Source organism: Anser cygnoides, chromosome 5, assembly GCF_040182565.1.
Source record: "Anser cygnoides isolate HZ-2024a breed goose chromosome 5, Taihu_goose_T2T_genome, whole genome shotgun sequence".
In the NCBI taxonomy this organism is placed as follows: Eukaryota; Metazoa; Chordata; class Aves; order Anseriformes; family Anatidae; genus Anser; species Anser cygnoides.
In genome coordinates this window covers 17976169-17998351 of record NC_089877.1, presented here as the reverse complement: position 1 = coordinate 17998351, position 22183 = coordinate 17976169, and the positions used below count along the sequence as shown (strand labels likewise).

Sequence of the window (22183 nt, the reverse complement as noted above, 5' to 3'; positions counted from 1 at the left end):
GCAAAGCACGCAAAGCAGAACAGCCAGTGAAAAGAAATGAAAGTAAAGGTGGCTCCATATTTTAATTGAAAATTAGAAAATCACAAATTTGGCTTTTGATTTAGCCATATCAATCCAGTTGTCCTCACAACATGCAAAATTCAAACAACTTTTATCTATGCATCAGCGAAGTAAAACCCAGAAACTATTAGTAGATTCAGCCCTACTGGGAATGCTCAGCTTTCATCTGAGTTGTACAAGGCCGACTCATACCACAAATTTCATTAAAGCACATTCCTGTAACACCTATTAGATGGGAGCAAAGTTCTTCCTGAAATATTTCAAAATGACATACTTAACTGTCAGAAAAGATTAAAGCAAAACAGTTGAAAACTTTAAGGACCCTTTTAAGTAGGACTGCTGAATTGGATTTTGCTTTTGGTTTTAATTACATTTTGGTTTCTTTCACTGCCACTTTATCAGCACTCACTTTGCAAACCTTTGTTTAACTTCAAGGATGGATTCTGTTTATTTTTTTTAATCATTATACATGTTTCTTCAAAACCATAAAAATAAATGCCAAATTCTGATCACCTTAAACCTTTGTTTACAAAAAGTATCATTGTAGCCAGTGAAGCAATTCAAAGAGCAAGTATTATTCCAGATAAGAATGACCCCCTTCTTTGAAAAAACAGATTTAAATTTCTTGAAGTTGAAATTGAGGTAACCTGTTTTTTAGCATAATCAGAACGAATAATACACTGTTCTTTAGGAACCCGACTATTTTGGGTTTTGATAATGAAAGAAAGAATGAAATTACCATTATCACATGAAAAATGACAGTATAGAAATCAGAGCTTTAGAATGATTTAGAACCCTCAGGCAAGTGTTAAATCACTTTCAGTTAAATTCAGCATTGCTTTAACAATGTTAGTAAATAAATATGTTTTCTAATGTTTTCCAGCAGTTTAGGGAACATTTCATTTCATTTTACATTATATCTAATGTAAAAACATTATACCTAATGTAAAAACTGAAAAACTTTCCAGAACGCACTTTTTCAGTGCATTCAAATTAACTAATGACGTGCCTACATTTCCTTGTGTTACTATTCACATATTAAATGTCCCAATAATTAGTGGTTTGCAGAGGAAATAAGCCAGAATCTATACGCATCAGTCAACACTGTCATCCCCTAGGATTGTGTAGCTCTCCACACATTCATTCCAAAACAGACAATTGCTTTATTTGGCAAATTGCCATAGACTATGATGGAATGAGTAGTGGGTTTCTAGTTTGCTTAAAATATTCATAACTAATATTAACGCAAATAAAGTTTTGCAACTTATGGGAGGGAATATAATTGTTTTTTAAAAAATACTATTGAATTTCAAGTACTATTAAGATTGTCTAAATTAATTTGATTCTTACTTAGTAACAATCACTTGCAGCAAGCCAAGGAATTTTTCTCTAGAAAAGGTTACAGAGTAAATATGGAGTCAGCTATTACTACAAAAAAAATAAAGAGATCTGGTTAATATAAATGAAGAAATAGGCTTTGCAAGAGGGGAAAAAATCAAGTTAAAAGACAGCATTTGTTACATGTACTGCTAAAAACCATATACCATCAATGGCAAATCTTATAAGGTACTGTTGGCAATTTCCTCAAAAGAAGCATCAACAGAAGAAATCAGCAACAGTATATTACAAGTTGCCATTGCTGCAGGAACCTGCATGCACAAAACTGATGGGAAACTATGTTCTCACTGGCTGACCAAATCGCAGTGTAGGGTGGTAGGAGTGGAGGGGGAAGGGACGCTGAGGGCTCATCAGGTGTAACGGCAGGAAAAAAAAAAGAAACAGAAAGGTCATGCTTATCCCAAGGGGAAAAATGCAAAATTAAACACGGACTGACGCAGATGAAATTTTACAACTGTTATTAATATTGCACATGGATCTGTAATAACCACAGATGAGGTAACAGGTACTTTTAATGAAGGGAATATTATTCTCTTTCAGTTCCAAAGCATTACGTGGTAAACCCCTCAAAAAGATGAGACGTGATCCTTAAAACATTTCTATGCTTATGTACTGAACTTTCAAATTAATCTTGGAAATGAAAAATAATTCAATGGCAGATTAAAAAGAGAAGATTCAAATTACCTAACTGGATTAATTACGACGGCAGGTTGTGCACATTAAAATGTGCCATTAATCTTCACACAGTTAACTAACAGGACAAAAATTATAATGAAGTACTAAATAACTTGGAAAGCAATCAGCAAAAACTATCTGAAATTTACCCAGACTTTTATAATTTTTAAGAGAAGCTGCTTCACTTTCTCATCAACTGTTTTATTACTAATTTAGAAAATTACAAAACCTAAGATTACTTGAAATGTTATTTTCTGTAGGTAATTTAACATTTTTAACTAGCCCTAAACTACCAGTTACTGTTATTCAACTGATTTGCACAAGTGACACTCACTAACAGATTACTAAATATTTTGAGAGGTTTCTGATCAATGATATTTAAAGAGAAAATTTGTCTCAGGTACATTTTACTAGAGCACCACCCTACATCATAAAATTCAAACCAACGCTACAGTGCCCCACACCTTCACTACCTGTTCATGGCAGGCAGCTTTAATATTTCAATGGTGAACTTATTTTAATCACTGGTCATTCTTGTGTGGACAGTAACCTTCTGAAGCAAGTTCAAGCAGTCTTACAGAGCAGCAACTCAGACGGCAAACAGAAAAAGTACATCTACTCATAAAAACAATACAAAAAATGAATTTATGAAAAAAGAATCAAGGAAATAAGAAAAAGCAAAAATGGCAAATTTAAGCAATTTTTCTAGCTAAATCTTATAAATCTTATGACTACAGAAATTTGTCATGGTAGAACACTCTCAATTCAGTCTGAAGTGCAGCAGACATACACGAGGTGTGTGTGTGCATCATATATATATATATATATATATATATATATATATATGATAATTTAATCGTAAGTAGAACAGCTTACCTTCTCTCTCCTCCTCAATCTGAGCCATTCTCAAGGCCATAGCAGATTTCTCTTCTCTGACTTGATCACGGGACTCCTCTGATTCTGCTACATTTTCTTGCCATTCCAAGAGCTGACTCTGCAGTTCATCCACACTACCTGATTCACTGGCCTAACAAGAGAAACTGGGCATGAAAATATATTTACCAGATCCCACTGGAAACGTAAATGACTTTTTAATTTGGCAAACCATTCACAGAGAAAGCAATTCACTGTAATTTACCACTTAACATACATTAAAAATATGAAAAGAAAGAATTATCACAGACTGTGTAAAAAGCAAGCCTCACCACCTAGCAAAATATTAAAAACGCCACTGTTGGTTGCACTTTCAAGCTAAAATATTTTTAAACAAAAAATGGCTTTTTAAATTATTTTTCTTGAATATTTTCATCTTAGAAATGTATTAAAGTACAACAATAATCAAATTTTTTTCTTTAGGATAACAAATCTCTATCTTATCCATGAGTAGAATAAGAAAGAATGTTTTTGCCTTCCCATCAAAATAAAAACTATTTTATAAATTTACCAAAAACAAATTCTCCACAAAAGTTCAAAAATACTTTTAGCAACACATATTAACCCCTTTCAAATTGTCTCTGCTGTTAGGTCTGTATAAAATTATTTAACATGTACTAAGATTAACGTATACTGTTAATCCACCTAGAAGTCTTTTAGTATAGCTTTATGGTTCTTCTCACTTTGTCATCTCGACCTGTATGTTTGTTAAGATTTCAGCTCTTATTTTCTTCTAAAAGCTCTTCAGACCTTACACAAAATAATAAAAAGTCACTTTGATAACCCATGTTAAATGTAACTAAGTAGACAGTAGACAGTTTGGAAATACATAAATTAGAGTATGTGAAAAAATAAGGAGAAACCAATCTTTAATTAATTCAAACCTGTCAGTTTGTTACCCATTTTAACAGCTACTGACATCTCAATTTCACATATTGCTAAATTAATTTTCAGCAAGAAGACCCAGCTAACACACTTTCTAAAGCACTGTTTGAGCTAATCAGTAACTCATACAAATCAATTTTAAAGTTAACCTGTGAAGCTGCCCTCTTTGTAACTTGGTCAAGATCAGCTTGCAACTTCCTTTGCTGCTCTTCATAGACTTCCAGCTTAGTCAGCAATTCTTCTACAAAAGTATAATGAATTAGGTTCATTAGGACACAAAACTGATAGATCAACAAAAATTTACAAGATTCAAAATGAAAATTCAGATAATTCGTTTCAGTTAGAAGATCTGTACTTGTCTGTGTTCTCCACCAACCCACAAAACTGACTTCTTGGTTGTTGAATAGCGATGAGTGTTTTAAACCTAACATGCTAACAATTTAGACTAGTGAAGCGAAAACCATTTTCCATTTTCCATTTACAAAAAGGATGTCAGAAAAACTACAAGGTGAAACAGAAAAATCTCTCATAGAACTCTATTTTAAATGTAATTGCCTATCTGAGGTTTTACACAAAAAAAAACCTCAAATCTTCACACAAGAAAAAAAATATTTAAGATAATTCTTATAATTCTCACTGCTCTCAGAAGTTCATTGTATATATACTCTATTAGATTTTTCCAAATATCTTGTTCTCATTTTTCATCTTAAGAAGATACCTTTTCCACTTGCTGGAAAAGTTTAGATATATTCTACCAAACCTAAACAGAACAAGGACTGAACTGTTATGCACAAGTACACAAGTAGATTTAGGGAAGGAAAAGATGACTTGTACCTCTGACTTAAGAACTGTATGCTATTGCTAAAAGTTGCATGAAGATACTTCCAAATCTGTTTTATTTAAAAAAAAAAAATACACTGAAAATTTAAAACCAGAAAGACTATTTATCTTTGTCTCTTTAATTTGGAACCATCTGAAATAGAAAAATAAAAGAGATGGTTTTTTGTTTGGTTGTTTTTTTTGCAAGCAGGGTAGGTTTTTGTTTGTTTTTTACCATTTTGAGTTCTGATTTCATGTAATGATTGAAGTTTTGACTGCAGTTCTTCCTTTTCAGCTTCTAATTCTGACACACGATTGTTTAAGGCAGATACGTCATTATTCTTCGATGAAAACTAAAAGAAAAAGTAGCTGTAAGTTTTTCAAATGCACCAAAACACTAATAACACAGTAAAGTAAATGCCACTTTTTTCTGATTTTTGGTAAGATTTGGAGTAGCTGTTTCTCTACTATTTGAAAGTGCAATACACCAGCTATTGAGGAGCAACTGCACTCCTGAATGCTAGTAACACTGATTTGTACTTTTTTTTGTTGGAACTTCCTCCTGTGCCAACATTTAATGTCTATTCAATTTTTATATATTGAAAGAATTTATTCAGTGTCTTTATACCCTATTTACCCCACACTTTACTTTTTTCAGTCAGATCTCTGAGCATAGTAGCTTTAAAAACAGGCTTGTAACATCAAACAATGTCATACACACATTTTTCAGTTCATCCTCCAGCTGCTTGATTCTTGATTTGGACCAAGCCTTCATTTTCAGAAACTTAGCTTCAGATTTGGTGGCCTCTTCTGTTTTCAATTTCAGTTGTACTAAGAAACATGACATAAATATTTTAAACCCCAGAAGGATTATCATTACAAGATCTATATTTAATCTCTTTAACAACTGAAAGTAACACTTATAGAAGACAACTGCATGCAAAGAAGAAAAACACTAAGAAACGTGGTGAGAAATTTACAGGATATGTCATCATCTTGATATTCCCATAACCCCCATTATTATAGTATTTGAGCACAGATACTTTTTAATTACTGTGGTGATAACTCTTCCATTGAATTTTATGAAGTTCTACTTGCAACAGGTATGAAACTGATATACAATATATAAAGGTATGGCCTAAAGTAACCCTTTATATGTGGCAACTGTTTAAATAGGATACCTTCCAATTCTTCCATCTTTTCTTTAGTTGTAGACTCCAGATCTCTAACATCTTTTGTCTGCCCACTAACAGTTAATTCTGCCACTTGTTTCTTAAGCTGAACCAGGGCCTGATCTTTTTCTTGCAGCTCAGTTTCATGCTTCTCTTGAATTTCATGCAGTTCAGCATCGTATTTCTCCCTCACTTTTGTCATTTCAAGCATGTGTTTCTCCATCATGTCTTTTATCTGGGCTCTCAAGACATGTCTCTCTGCATCCAGTTTAGACTGAAGGTTTTCTTTCTCAGACTGAAGACGTTTCAGGTTTTCGTTAATCTCCTATTAAAAAAATGAACTTTTTTATTTTAAGAAAAAGTATTTTTAGTACGACTGTCAAACACTGCATTTGTATTCTTACATACTTTTCCATACATTATAACCAGAAATCAGAGCTACTGTTGGTCACCTGGCTCTAGCACAAAAAACTCAGCTCTGATTTTCCAAGGCTTACATAGGAACTTGAGCAAAATGGCATTGCTATTTGAGTGAAAACTACATGCATAGTTGAAAATGGAATAAAAATCAATGCTTGCTTCTACGGAATATTAAATACATATTTGTAAGATCTCTCTAACAGTGATATCAAAGATTGAGAATGCTCACGGCAATGCCATCCAGATGTTGTTACGTACATCCATTAAAACTGACAAACTGTGACCTAGCTGTTCTTTCTGCTAACTAGACTTCTGTTAGTGCTTATTCTACTGCCAGTGCTCTCACATTAGTTATAATAATACAAGAGCTAGATTACAGATCACTGTAACGGAGCGGTTCACTCACATTAGACCTGTTGTGCAAAGCCTATGTTAATGATACAGAAACCAAGGAAGAATGACTGTCCACGTGAAGAAGCTGTGCAGGACAGCAGAGGCAACATTTCCAAAATGCAATTAAACTGCTTATGTAAAGGAAGTCTTCCTGCTATTTTAATACTTAGGCTGAAGTTCCATTACAATTAAACTGCTCTAAGTTCATGTTGTCGCAGTCCACCCTTTGCCCTACCCTCAAACTGTGCGTTTCTGTCCCCTCAGTGCACTAGTACTAGGTACTGACTGTTGTTGAAGCGTACCTTCAAGCGTATTTCAAGGTGCATCTAACCCAAGGGAAAAACAAGGTGCATCTAACCCAGGGAAAAACAAAAAAAACAAAAAAAAAACAACCCTGCATAAGGCACAGTGTGTAACAAATGGTAAGGACAAATGAAGCACCAATTTAGCTAGGACAATAGCTTCTGGATCACACATTTTTGCTACAGATCTTAACTACCTTAGTAGGACAGCGTGTCTACCTGGTTACAGAGTTGAAACTATTTCCAATAGATTTGAATTCAGGAAACGTTCTTGGGTAAGTGGATTTTTTTCTATTTTTTTTTTTGTAAAGATGACTGAAATGTTGTACCTGACAATTCCCAAGCAGGTTGTTTCAGCAGAGTCCCAAAAGCCTATCTGAGAGACTGCAATGTCCTTTACCTACATTGTTGAACTGAAGTAGGAGCACTCAAAGGCTATAATCACAATTCACTCTAGATGCTTAAACACAATGACCCTGGATTAACTATGCATTTTGCAATCAGTAAAAATACTTCAAAAGAAAGGGCACAGTGCTAGCTAAACATTCTCTTTGGGAAAAAAAAAAAAAAAAAAACAACCTCAGTTTTGGAGCTCACTCCATTCTCTTAACTAGAGAAACTGAAGTCTTTTGATAGCAGAAAGTCTTCCCTACATAACAAGTTCTCAAAACAAACCAAGACAAACTATGGAGGAGAACTGACAGTTTTATATTTCACGGGCTTTACTTCTTCATTTCATGAATTGAACTGGGATTAGTATCTGTTCACACAATTACAGTTGCATTACCAGCACATGTCAAAACCTCCCAGAGTGCTACCTAAGTATTTTATGCAGAATTATCTTTTGAACAACAACCAAACTGCTTTTGAAACTTGTTATTGACCTGATGAGTTGAGCAGTGTATATATGCTATTTCTTACTTTCAATTGCTGGTCCTTGGCATCCAGTTCTTTTTGCAGCACATCTATCACCTGAGTCCTTCCCAGCATGACTTCTTCCTTTTCATGGAGCTTCTGCTTCAAGGCCTTCAGTAGCTAGGAAAAAAAAATCAAGCTATCAATAAAGGGATTAAAATTTTCAGAAGGGGGAAAAAAATAAGTATTATGTTTAGTTTCCCACCCAGACTTCTGAACCGTGTCACAGAGGTTATTAATTACATGTTTCTAAACTCCCGTGACTATCTAAGTCAAAGCAAGCAACCAAGTTTCCAAAGCAACATACCTGTTCTAGGTCAGCACTTGCATCAGATTTAGCAACTAATTTAAAGAGCTCCTGTTCATGTTTTTTTCTCTGTGCTTCCAATTCCTTTTCCTTTTCCTGGATTATATTTTGAAATACACGTACCTGAAAACACATAGAAAGTAAATATGAAACCAGTCCACAAAGGTACATTAAAAGTACACTGGCTTGTCTAAATAAAGGTACAGCAAGATAATGCACTCTTCCTTCCACTTACCAGTAAACACAGTAATCACTTACTGATTACTGAAGTCAATGGTGCATAAACCTTCAACTTGCATGAAATTTGCCTCAATTCTACAGTAACAAACTTTAAATGAAAAGGACTGTAATGTTCATTTTTGTTTAACACCACAGATCTCCACCTTTTTAGATGCTATCATTCTGATACTTCTTTTTTCTAAAAGATTACATCAATCATAATAATTTCTATCAAGTTTTAATCAATTAAGCCGAAATAGCTTTGAAACCTAGCCACCTCTTCCTACTCCAGAATTTGCATTCTTCTTCCAGCACCTTTGTTAGCTATCTTACTTTTATAAGAACTGGATGTAATTTTTGGAATCTTGCTAATGATATTTTGAATAAAAATTCAAGACTGTTTTTTTTAAAGATAAGCAGTTTTTTTCACATGAAGTCCTACCCAGATTTGTATTTCAGTGACTGCATTGTGCTTACCACAATGGCTTTTAGTCTCAGCTGTTTGTCTTTTTCTTTGTTTCTTCTATCGAAACATGCAATGTTGTACTACTGAACAGGTATGCTACTATTCAGGATTGAAAGTACCAGATAAACTCAGATATCAAATAATACAGGAAATACTGAGATCAATAGTTTCATACACGGTGCCACAAACTCTGAGGGATCAAGCACATCGCATTAAAATCTAAATTCTTTGCAATTGTGTTGAAACTCCCTTGGAAGTTAAATCTCAGATTTAATGTGATGTGCTATCAACATCAAAGAATGGATAACATGCTCCCTAGGTTCTTTTTTCTTTTTAAGTGTTTCTTTTTCTTTTTTCCTTTTTAATTGTTTTTTTGTTTGTTTGTTTGTTTTTATAAAAAGGTTTGTCTTGGCCTGTTAATCAGCCACGAACTTCTGGAATAGTTCCCCATTAAGTTCCCCATTAAGTATACCAAACTTCACCAGCTATTTTTCAAAGTCAGGAGGAAAACAACGCTCTTCTGCTAAGAAGCGCATCAGTTACCTCACAGGACAAATGAAAGTGATCTGTCAAATAGCCACATTACACTGAGAATGGTTAAATAACCCAAACTACTAGCCACTGCACGCGTGCACTTTTGCACCTTCAGGTGTAGTGCCAAAAGGAAGACGGGCTTGGAGGTTCTTCAACTACAATGCTCCACAACTCACTTCACTCATTTACACACTACCTCCTCTATGCACAAACATCAGCCACATCCTTAAAATCCTTTCTTGCACAATACTTTCATTTTCAATAATTACCTGTACTACTAGAACCATCTACTTACTGACTGCTTCATTATTCTTACTTTATCTGATGCCATACAGACCTTAACTCAAGAATCATCGAAAATTAAGAATGGCATTTCTCAATTACTGAGATAGCAACACTACAGTCAAGATACCACATCTTCCACCAGCAAATGTAAATATTTCTAGAATGTTTACTTACATTTTCTATATATGCAGCTTCCATTTCTTGGAAACGTTCTCTTTCATTGCTCTGAACGGTTTTAAGACTCTCAATCTGTTCCTGGAACAAGCTACATTTTTCCTCACTGTCTCCAACCTTCTTGGTAAGGTTCTGAACAAGAATCTGCATGCTTTGTAGCGAAGATTCTTTAATGGACAGTTCATTCTTTAGAATGCAAACCGTTATGACAATTAGAAGAATGGGCCCAGAAAAAACACCCACCATCCAGCCCTCCCTCAGGCAAGCAACATTAAACTAGAAGCTCAGGTTTGGTTTTAATTTGAGTGAAATTTCTCATCAGATTTAAAAGTCAGTAAAAGTCGTATTATTTAGTCAGTATTATTACTGACTAAAGTAAATAATCATATATATATTAAAATAAATGAAAATAATCAATGAAGAAATTGTAGACACATGAATAACTGATGGTGATTTGTGCTTCAGAGAAGGATCAACCATACAACATCAGAATTGTTTAATTCTTGGAAACCTCTATGGAGGTTTTATATCTGAGATGATAACATACCTTCAGTTCTTCATTGGGCAAGAGTATTTCATTTGCAACACCACCTGATCCACAGGCTATCTGTAAATCAATGATATACGCATCTCTTTCAGCTAACTTCTTTTCTTTCTCTGCCAGCATGACATCCATTTCAGCCCCCCGACAGCGCTGGGCCTCCAATTCAGCATTCTGAAAAGACAACACTGCATGTAATCTATATTTCTAGCACAGTTTGCATCACCACCATAGTGCCTATTTTAGGGTACAGAAAAAATTACAATCACGTTTATAACCTGGTTCAATTTTAACTCTAACATTTAATTACTGAGCCTGTTTCTCTCTGAAATTCTGCAGCATTCACATTCCTGCCACCTTCCACAGTCAACAATAACGTCCACAAAATACATCACTGTTACAAACTGTAACACGAAATCATTCTTTGTATTTATTCCTGTCATTAACTATTTTTGCAACAAGAAAAACTGAAGCAAAACAACATTTTAATTCAAAACAGAAGATTTAAAGATAACATTAACGCACAGAGCTCATATAGTGTTTCCTTTCCTATTTATTTTCAAACTACTATTAAAAGCATGCTTGAGGATTCAGTGTAAACTGAAAACACAATGAAAGAATTCTCACTGTATTTGTTCAGGCAGGTTGTAGCACATAACCTGTTTTCTCAACCCAAAACTTTCTCAGAATATCTTTTTAGTCTTTAAATATAATCCTACACCACATATGTGAAAAAACATACACTCAGCATCATATAAAACACCACCTTTTTTTGTAGCTCTTCATTTTTTTGTGTGATCTGGGATTCTAGTTCTTCAATTCTTCTTCTCAGCACTAATATTTTCCCACGATTTGCTGCAGCATTTTCCTGGTCACCATCTCTTGATGCCTGCAAAAACAGGGAGTTTCACATTCCATAAGTAAGTAGCGACTGACTTCAGTACTTCTACCTGTTCAGACAATACTGGTGAAACAAAGTGGTCTTGTGGTTTGTATTTCCACTCTCTTATATATTAAGTATTCCAAGTAGAAGCTAAACAAAGCAGGCACGGTATTTTTATCAAACTAGTAAAAATGTTAATATTTAAATTATTAATGATAATTATTAATTATGCAAGGTGGACTGAAACATACAAAAAGGGTATTCATTTCCTCTGGCCACTGTAACCCACATAATCTGGCATGCGTAACCAATATAACTCAGGGAAAAGAAAAAAAAATATTGGGGGGCGAAGTTAAACTCCTAAACAGTGTTTCCGATCAGAATTCAGTAGGTACAAGTACTGGATTATAGAAACTGTCTGTCATTACAAAAGAAATCAAACCCAATTGCTAAAACTATGTCTTTCTAGAAAAATAGGTAAGACGTAAATAATTAGCCACTGCATGTTTTTGAGGACACACAGGAACTTCAACAGACTGATCTGCTTTTATTCCACTTTATCATATCTTCAAAAAATACTGAAGTCTCACTAAAGTTATGTTAGAAGTTGTATGTCATTAAAATACGTTATTTTAAAGAAAATCTCTACTAACATGACTGCATTACTAAAAACAAATTTAAAAAACTTTGTTAATGGTAAAACAATAGTAACTTAAATGAGAGATTACTACAGTTATTCTAAATTTTGCTACCAAGGCCATTCTTATATTTCCATTATTTTCTTAGATATTAAAGTTATAAGCTAGCTTTGTTTTTATTTCTTCTCAAAAAGCTTATCTTCATGTGTTAAGAGTTTGAGCCGCTAATAAGATGAAAAAAGATATTTTTTTTTTACTAAAATAATTTGAAAGGAACATACAATTTTCTATATTTCTATAGAAAGATACAAGAAGAATGAGATAGAAATACACAGATGGACAGACAGCAGCTACAAAGTGTACCTTGGTCCTAACCAGACTCAGCTCAAAATTTGGACTTGAGTTCCATATACAAGTCCAGCACGATAACCTGTCTACTTTCAAATGTAAAGACACTTACCTTTTTTTGTTCTGCTTTTTCCTCTAAGCCTCCTGCTGCTGATAATTGTTTCTTAAGTTCTTCCAGTTGTGAGGTTAATGATGCAACCTTGGCTTTGTTTTGCAGCTTCACTTTGGAAAGTTTGGCATCAGCAGATTCCCTCTCCTCCTACAAACATTAGAGTCATGAAGGGCTTAAATTAGCTACATGAACAACTGCATCCTTCAAGTCACTCATTTTAAAAAAAAAAAAAAAAAAAAAGAGAAACAAAAACAGAAATCTAAAGTAATTACCAAAAAAAAAAATTCCCCTGAAGAGACTGTTGCCTGTGCAATATCCAAATTCAGTTACAATTTTGGAACGCCGTCCCTGGAGGTATTTAAAAAATGTGTAGATATGGTGCTTAGGGATATGGTTTAGTGCCAGACTTGGCAGTGTTAGGTTAACAGTTGGACCTGATGATCTTAAGAGATTCTATAACAGAAGGAAGGCGCATTGGCAAAAAGCTGTAATGCCCAGGAAACATAACAACTAATTGTAACCAATGCTTCCTAGGGTTCCTGAAGTTGTTATACCTGACTATTAAATTTGTCTACAAGAACAGCTTATGATAAACAGGACTGATGTGTTTTTTTTAATGGTCTCTTTGACAAGAATACATACACGGTACCTTTAACTGATTATCTTTATTTCGAAGCTCAGCATCCTTCTCTCGGACAAGCTCCTTTAGCTGAGTTACCAGCTGTTCAGTACTTGTCAGCTGTTCAGTCAAATCTGTCACCGACATGTTTCCTGCATCTTGTGACCCTGCAGCCTGCAGACATTAAGTATATTTTGAACGAGCAAGATAGTGCAGACAATGATCCTTGTGCCATCACCTTTTTTTAAACACACTCTGCAAATCTTATTAGAATGCAATATTAAAACATACATTTACTGTTTTTGTACTTACATTTTACATACCAGACTGTTTTGAACTAGTCTGATAGATACAGTAGCAGAAGGGTTTATATAAAACCATGTAAAAAAGAACACAATGTAACTGTAATAATCTGATTTCTTCTGTGTAGAAACACTCTTCATTGTACTATGGTTCAGTCAGACCACTACAATTACTTGATCATTTGAGCACGAACAAGTAATTCCTGTATTTTGCCATCTCAGAAATTCCTTGCAGTTTCTTTCTTTTCCTAATCCTAACATAGCTATTTCTGTATTATAAATTCTTTTGAACAGCAACTTTCCCCTCTGTCTCTAAAAGTCATCTAACATTTCTATGGAATAATAATGAGAAAAAAAAAAAGAAAAGCTTTAACGATTTCAAGCAGATCTACCTAACTCTACTCGAGACTTTAAAAGACAGCTTTATCTTTTTAAGGAAAGGGAAAAAAAATAATCCCTCACCTTTCCATCAATAAGACATTTCTCAAAATAAGCTTGAACATAACTACGGCAATAGTTCACTTAAAGGAAAAAAAGGGAGAAGGGGATGATGCTGCTTTTGAATGCATAAGAAAAGGTCATAAAAATAATTAATAGCTATACTGAATGTTGACATATTTAATGTACAAGGACTGAATTTCCTTATCTACTGGAATTTCATTATAATACCTAGCAGTAGTGTCGCTGAACCTAGTGCCAACAAAATATTTTATTAACATGCTACGCACAAAAAACACACCTGGGATAAAGTCTATGTAATTCTTACAGATGCTTTCTTAAAGCAAGTTAAGCATAATGAAGACAAATAGAGCAGTCGTGTTACACAAGGATTAAATATCGAGCAAGAACCCAACTTGACTTTTAGAGTCCTAAAAGTGTATCATAGTGAAACCAGTTAAGCAACTTCTTTATGAAAGAGCAAACACATATGATTAGTAGATCATCAGTTAAAGGTTCTGTACGTCAGAAGTTCTTAAGAAATTATCATCTTAAAAGAAATGCAGTACTTACAGCTTTGGAAGGAGAATCATCTCCACTACCCCATTTCCACATAGTTTCAAGATAGCTATGAAAAAACAAATGAAACAATACATCAGTAAATGTCAATGACTCAGGTAACTTTAATTAACTGGTTCTTCTCTGCGTATTTCAAAGTAAAATACACGATTCTAACTTTAAACGTTTGTTAACAGCTTACATCACATTACTAGCTGCTGAGAAATAATGTAATTATGTATAAAATATGCATGTTATGCCTTTTCTAAAGACTCGTCGTTAGTAAAACGTCAATACTATCAAAAAAATCTTTAAAATTTAAATGCCATAAGTATTATTCAGCATAGTTGCTATTTCCATGCATAAATAAAAGATACAAGCCACTTAAAGTTCGCTAATATTTAACCTGACCTTAAACATTCTGCCTGCCACTGCAATATGACAGGGATTATATCAATGCGTATTTCTGTAAAACCCTACACAAAGACTAAAAGCGTTAAAGAACACCATACTGCATTAATTGCCATGACTGCTTTCATGAGAAAAATGACATGAGTATTGTAACCCTTGAGGTCACTGATCAGCATATTAAACGCATCTAAACCTCCAGGAACAGCAAGTGTTCCTTGCTTCTTCTGCTCTGAACCAAGCACCACATATTTCTAAATGGTACCGATGTACCAGACATACCTGTAATTACAGCCTCAGACCATGGAAAGCTGCAGTCTCACAATAAACACAAGTACGGGCTCTAACACAACTGTAAGAAGCAAAATCCTACAGACCAAGAAGGTAGAAGGCAGCTCTAAGGCTAAGAACAATACTGAACAACAGCAACAAGCTTGGCTGAGAAAAAAATGGACAAAGTCTTTAAAATAGCCAATGCAGTAAATATCAAACTGCGTCAAGGAGATGCACATTAAGAGCAGACTAATGTATATTGCTCTGCCTCCGTATAGTAATTCCCAAGAGCAGCATGAAGTAAGAAGCAAAGCTGTACTTCAGTAATTTTCAGTCTCAACAAGCAACGTCCAGAGGAAAATAATCCGTCCATTCTAATCTGTATTACATACTTTTGAAATATGCATGCACAGATCAGTCAGCGATACTGAATTTGGAAAAGAGTTTATTATAAACGTTAGCACATAGCTTTCCTTAAAAGGTATGCAGAATGATAGCAGAGACTGCTTTTAAAGATGGTTATCTTTTCAAAGCTAAAAGCAGGAATCACTGAGTGCACTCTATGGCCTATGTTATCTACAAGGTCAAAATGGATTACGCTAAGAATCTTTTCTAACATTAAAATCAACAAGCAAGCTGTGGGCTTGGGGACTGAAATTATACAACTTAGAAGTAAAAACCCCACCCATAACTCCTCCAGAGCTGTAACATCAAATCTGCTCTCTGCAAAAAACTCATTTTCAGACACATTAAAGGGTTACCCATGTACAAAGCGGAGTGAAATGACTCACTAGATTTAATCGTGGTGCATTTCCATTTTACTAATGTATATTTTAGCTCATTTACAGCTTTGACTGATGCAATCACTTTCGGTCTCACGTGCCAGCATTCCTACCTGAATACTTCCACTGCTACTTTCTGATATATTTTTGTTTATACAAGGAATAGTAAATATTGACAAGTTTTCCAAATCAAGCTGGGAAACAAAAATGAACAGACTTCCCTTAGCCAGCATGAAGTCAACCAATGATGATTTTTCATTTTCTTATACAGACAGCAAACTAGAGCACTGAAGACGGCAAAGCTGCAATTGGAACGCTCAACACAGTCCCTTCTGCTTGCAGGATCATCTAAACAGAATTTAACCAAGTTGCCTACCATCATTTTCCTTCCTTTGGCAGCCTACTTCCTGAACATAGCATTATCAGTTATCAAGTATAAGAGAAGCAACAAATCCAAATCATCTGTGACTATATTCCCTGGGAAGTTTTCACAGTGACAGATCGTCTTTCCCCAGTAAGTTCAGACTGCTTGTCCTCAATTTCAATGTTCCACACTGCTTCATCACAGCCAGTATCTCATCCCGCTCTTCATCTCACATATCCTGCTATGTTGACAACCATTCTTTGCCACGCACTATACGTTCATTTCCCTTGATCTCTTCTTCACTGAAGAACAACAGGCAGGATACTCGAACCTTACACAAATTCCCAAATTCCAGGAGATATAAAAAAGGACTGCTTAATTTTACAAAACCAGCTTCTCCTGACGCTTAAAGTACAACTGAGGTTTCAGCTCTTATCACAACAGGATGCAACCAAAGAGGAGAGTCCCACTGGCAGCTTTGGCTTCATACTCTTCCATTTTCTTTGTCCAGCTCTAGCTGCAGCCAAATCCAGCTATAAAAAAAAGCTAACCATGTATTCACCTGGATAGCTTCCAAGCCTGCTTGCTTCCCTGAGTCAGGCAAACACAGGGCCTAGCACAAGGGGCAATCTGGGGCACACAACAGCAGACGGGGACACATTTCAGCAGCAGCTCATACTTAGGTGGTCAGAGAACCCCCACAGCTTGAGGGTTAACAATCTACAGGGTAAAACATTGAAATGCGATGTTACAAACACCTACTCAGATGATTAGGAATGCTGACAGTCCACTGACTTCCACAGAACTACACATATTTGCCTAACCTTCCCCATGTCTGTTCAAAGTCATTCTGATATAATAGCTTCAAAGAGCACTCATTTGAGTTCTCACTACAAAGGTGCTACAGAAGGTCTTTTCCCCCTTCTCTTGCAAAAAGACTATATAAGAAAACAGAGGCAGAATCCTCTCTTTTTACTGCCAAGGGAAGTAATGGTAGCCCCCGTTCTCTTCTCTCAACGGGGCAGGAGTAGAAAGACTCCCAATAGCAGTATGTGAAAACTTAGGCAAGTGTTTTATTACTTTAAATGTATTTCCTAGAATGACTATGTGCTTTAAACAGGGACACTGAAAGAAAAGCATTTTTATGTATGTTTCCTCATTGCATCTGCAAATTTTGCATTTACCCATAGATCTGCCTGTGTGATGGCCTGCCAGGACATTAACCCTCCTGCTAAATAAAGAAAATCTAACAGCGCATTTATATAGCTATTACTTGCACCTATTTCTCAATAACATTACACTTTCCCCTAGAAACCAATCCCCCTGCTGGGCCTAATACCCTTGCTGCACACGCTTTCCACAGCGCATCAGCAAAGAAACAAAGCATGAGCGCAAGGCCTGCTGCAAAGGGCAGGTGCAATGGGGCAGGGGCAGGGGGGGCAGCAGGGCGCAGGCAGCTCGGCCGGCCTGCCGGCGGCGGCCCAGCAGGACACACGGCCTCCTCCCAGCCCCCTTTTCAGCGGGGTCCCCCGCCTGAGTCCCGCTTTGCTATTATGGGCCCTCCGGGAACGCGGTGCCGAGAGCAGGCAGCCGGGGCCCCCTCCCCGCCCCAGCCTCCCCCCGGAGGCTGCAGCCGGGGCGGGGGGGCCCCGGTTCGGGCCCAGCGCCGCCGCCCCGTAGAGCCGGGCGGGCCCCGCGTCCCCCCGCCGCCAGCGGGGAAAGGCTGCGGCGGGCCGGCTCCGTGCGGCCCCACTCACCTGCGGGGGGGCGGGGGGGCGGCCGGGCCGGGCCAGGCTCAGCCGCCGCCGCCTCCTCCTCCTCCGCCGCCGCCGCCTCGGCAGCTCCCCCGGGCTCGGCAGCACGGCCCAGCCCAGCGCCAGGCGGCCCCGCCAGCGCCACCGGGCGGCGCGGAGGAGCCCCGGGGCTGAGGGGAAGGGGGAGCGCGGCCTCGTCGCGCAAATAGGAAGGGAACGGCGCTCTCCGGGGGGGAAAATGGCCCCCGAGGCAGCCGGGCGTCGCTGGGGGGCAGTGAGGGTGGTGGTGAGGGAGAGCTGGGGGCGCTTCGGCGGCCCAGCGAGGAATCGCTGGGGGGAAGAAGTGTGACTGGGAGCCGGAGCAGGGCGTCTGCTGCGTGGCTGTGAACGTAGGCAAGGGATGCGAAGTTGTACGTTGGGAAAAAGTGAAGCAGGGTGATGAATTTCATGTAGGGATAAGGCCCTCTGTCCCGTGGAGGCCTTGGAGGCCAGGAAGCGTACCACTGTTACACCAGTCATGCTTTCAGGGTGAGGGATGGATTTAAAGTCCTTTTTCTAAGTGGAAAACCACCAAAGCTTTGCACAGTATAGTACAAAAGGAAACTGTACCTTGTATGCCTGACCAGCAGCTGTCATATTTTTCCTTCTCCAATAGTTTAGCTAGGACATTTTTCTGCATGCAAACTGTTGCTTCCTAGCTTTATCTTGCACTCTATGGCTTCCAGTGTGGCCCAGCTACAGACCTAGCATTTTTGAAATAAGCACCAGTTCATACCACAGTACACTGAACAGCCAATAAGCTTTAATTTACAGCAGACTACAAAATTAAAATGACTAGAAACAGGAAGGGAAAAAAACTGCTAGTGTTTAAATGGGATTAAATTTCAGGATCTGATTGTCAATTCAATAACTAATCCCTTTCTGGTGCAACATTGCACACCGTCTTCATTCATTTCTGATTACAAGCTAAATGAATATAATGTTGCCTGTGATCTCATTTATGCCTTAACCTCTTAGTAACATGACAGCTGATGATTAGCATCTGAAATCCTCTGGAAAACATTAGCATCTCTGGGAACGCTAGCATGAACATGAAGTGGACTATAGTTCTGCTGTAACTTGAGCTGCTCTGTCTGAATTTACTTGGAGATGAGGCAAAACAGCTTTGCCAGCATGACCAGCGTCTATGTCCATTTTTCCAATTCACAGCTAGCTTCTTATGATTAAACACTGTTTATTACAGGAGTGTCTGGTCATTTCTCCTGGAGATGGCTGCAGCCAAACAAAACAAAGCGAGAGCACTGTCACTGCAACTACTGGGCCAGTACGATGCGAAGCTGGGAGCTCCCACAGACACTTCCCACTGAAATTCTCAGTAACGTCATGACCACAGGCTTCCCAGCACTGCATGCGTGAACGCTCTCAAGAATAAAGGGTTCTTTGGCAATCGTACACATGGGAACAATAGCATTGTGTTACACCCTCAAAACAGAGTTGGGCTAGCTGGCATTCCAAAAATGCTGTGCTGAAACTCATTTCAGTGAAACACAAACAAAAACTGGATCCTTAAACAGCAACAGAAACATTTAAGCCAGTATCATCATTACTACACTCACAAATTAGTCCTTCTTATGCATCCACTAGCACAGAAGTTAAACAGTCATGTTTGCATTATGTCCTGCTTCAGTCAGTTTAGGTTTGCAGCCCTCTCCATAACAAATAAGAGTGCATCTGACCACAACTTCCACCCACTGAACAAGCAACTTTTTAGTCCCATTCTGCAGTGTCTCCATAGCCTCATTGGTCTCAAAACCTGCCAAAAATTAGCATTTCTGAGTAGCTGTCAGAAAGGAAAAACAGGAATGAATGTGCTTCATTATCATCCTTAGCCACCAAGTGTTTCATTATCATCCTTAGCTATCAAAGTGGTATAAATGACTCTCGTAACAAACACCAAACCAAACACATCCAGTGAGTAAGGGTGGAGTTACCCCTCTTCCTGAACAGCAGCAGGGTGCCACAAGCAACTTCACTAGACTCAGAGTAGTGCTGGGAATTGAATTCGGAGAGCATTTGAGTCAACACAAGATTCCTAACCTCTTAAATAAAACCAATAATTGATCATAGGTAGAGATTTTTGTGTGCAGGGGGGGAGCTTCAGGCATAATGGTCCAAAACATAAGTCCATCAATATTCAGGTAACTTTTCCCCCTCGTTCATTTCTGAACAGAGATTTTTCTACATTGTATATCAATACTGTAGCCCTGCTAACAACCCTTATTATAGCACATGACTGACCTTACAAATAAACATGTAGGGTTTTGAGGAAAAGTAAGATCAGCAGAAGAACATATATGGAAAAAGGTGTGGATATAACAGGTTTACATGTAAAGTAAGATAGGCTCCTGAGTACAGCCAGCCCTGTAGTCTCTGCAGTAGGCCAGAATCACAGAATTTTCCACTCTCGTATATTGGGATGTGCATGTTAGTGTTGCCTGGGGAACAGTCTGTGTTTAGCGACCTGCTGCTTCACATTTACCCTTGTGTCATCATTTATTAATTGACTCTTCAAAATTAGTTCCTAAATTCAGTAAACTTCTTTATCTGCAACTTTGCTCCAAATATTATTTTTCATTCCACTTAAGTGAAAGAAATCAAAAGCATTCTTAAACTTTCACTTTTCTAGGCTCCAGAACAGTTTTTCCTATGCTGTATGAGCTGTCCTACTGTAGTAATCAACACAGCATATAAATTCATAATCTCATGTGCACATCTTATCTTTTAACCCCATGAAAGATAAACTGTTCTTGGAAAGATGGGAGTGGAAATGACCACCTGCTTCCTTCTGGGATCCCACAGCCAAATTAGCTGCTCTGTTGTCCTTCTCTAAAATGCAGGGTGCTGCATCAAGGTCCTGTTAGTGCAATCTTAAAATTATCAAGTCAGAAAGTACAATGTACTTTTTATGCGGGAACAAACATTGACATTTTACAGATAACTGGCTTTAACGTTTACGTGTGTCTTATAGCCAGACTTCCTTGTTACGACTCCAGGCCTAAGGCCTATTGTATTTACCAGCAAGATACAAGTCCCTGAGAGACACGTGGAGATTCGCACACATTGAGCTCTCTCCCAACTGGAGAGATACTGCTGTTACTGGGTTCCTTTAATATTTATGTAACAACAGTATCCAGATGCCCCAGTTAGTGCAATACCAACTTACTTCATGTGCATGCTCTGCTGGAACTACTTTATTGCCTTAGCAATTCCCCCACATTTTGCAAAACAAAAGCTCATCACTTCTTAGTCTCCTCATTTCTCTCATCCCAACATGGGGTGGGAGGAAATTGCTTGCTCTGCCTCTCTGCTTTTTCCATACATCTTCTTTTCAGAATTTCCTGCACCCTGAAATAGCATGGAGACCTCCCTTCCACCTTATCATTTAGGAGTGGGAAAACCAGAGGATGACTTGAGACAAGATACAGCAAAATTCTTACCAACCAGGTATTTCGGCTCCACCTTCCCATCATCACCACAGGGCTTCCAAACTCTCCATGCCCAAGCTCCCATCAAAGGAAGACACAAAGTATAAGATGGAAAACAGGATGAGGGAGGAATTCAGGCAAAGACAGATCACAAGAATGAATTTCTCCATGACAGCTTCCATTAGCTATCTCCTTGTTCATATGCTTACAGGGAAAAATAACTCCTTTGTAAACTCTTGCCCAAGAAAAAAGGACTAACAGCTACAAAAACAATGAACACTGAGAAGGAGATGCATAGAATACTCTTTGATGATTAGATGGCTATTAGTGTATAAATTATGGGTAATAAATAGATAAATATATATATATATATATAAAGTCTTCTCAAAGGTGAACAGTTAAGTACCAGGTTTTAGTTGTGCCACTAATTTAGAATAAAGCAAACCATTTAGATAATCAAAAACCCCACCAGGTAGCAGTGTCAAGTTACCCGGCACTCCAGACACCACTACGCATAACAGCTCTGTAAAACAAATAATCACTCTGCCAAAACTAATTTACCATTCACAGGTAGCAGCCATCCACAAGTAAAAGTGAGAGAAGTCTGGCTTGCACTTACCAAGAGTCTCTGGATGTGAAGCATGGATGTATCCCACACAGAAACAACTAGTATTATATTCAGCTGTAAGTAGCATGCTGTTAAATAACCACACTCTCCACA

At 37.5% G+C, this 22183-nt stretch overlaps 1 protein-coding gene across 4 annotated transcripts in view; it reads right to left on the bottom strand.

The window, feature by feature from the left end:
- LOC106044604 (golgin subfamily B member 1-like) overlaps window positions 1-18079 on the bottom strand; it is a 45169-nt gene extending 27090 nt beyond the window's left edge. For all 4 annotated transcript variants that reach the window (XM_066997172.1, XM_066997173.1, XM_066997174.1 and 1 more), the window contains exons 1-14: window positions 17981-18079; window positions 14412-14466; window positions 13129-13272; window positions 12480-12626; window positions 11265-11387; window positions 10505-10672; window positions 9958-10143; window positions 8280-8402; window positions 7979-8092; window positions 5952-6267; window positions 5492-5601; window positions 5006-5123; window positions 4101-4192; window positions 3010-3160 (exon numbers count right to left, since the gene is read on the bottom strand). In XM_066997172.1, the coding sequence (XP_066853273.1) occupies window positions 3010-3160; window positions 4101-4192; window positions 5006-5123; window positions 5492-5601; window positions 5952-6267; window positions 7979-8092; window positions 8280-8402; window positions 9958-10143; window positions 10505-10672; window positions 11265-11387; window positions 12480-12626; window positions 13129-13272; window positions 14412-14453 (1834 nt within the window). In that variant the 5' untranslated portion in view covers window positions 14454-14466; window positions 17981-18079. The remainder of the gene's footprint in view (window positions 1-3009; window positions 3161-4100; window positions 4193-5005; window positions 5124-5491; window positions 5602-5951; window positions 6268-7978; window positions 8093-8279; window positions 8403-9957; window positions 10144-10504; window positions 10673-11264; window positions 11388-12479; window positions 12627-13128; window positions 13273-14411; window positions 14467-17980) is intronic.
- Window positions 18080-22183: the final 4104 nt, after the last annotated feature.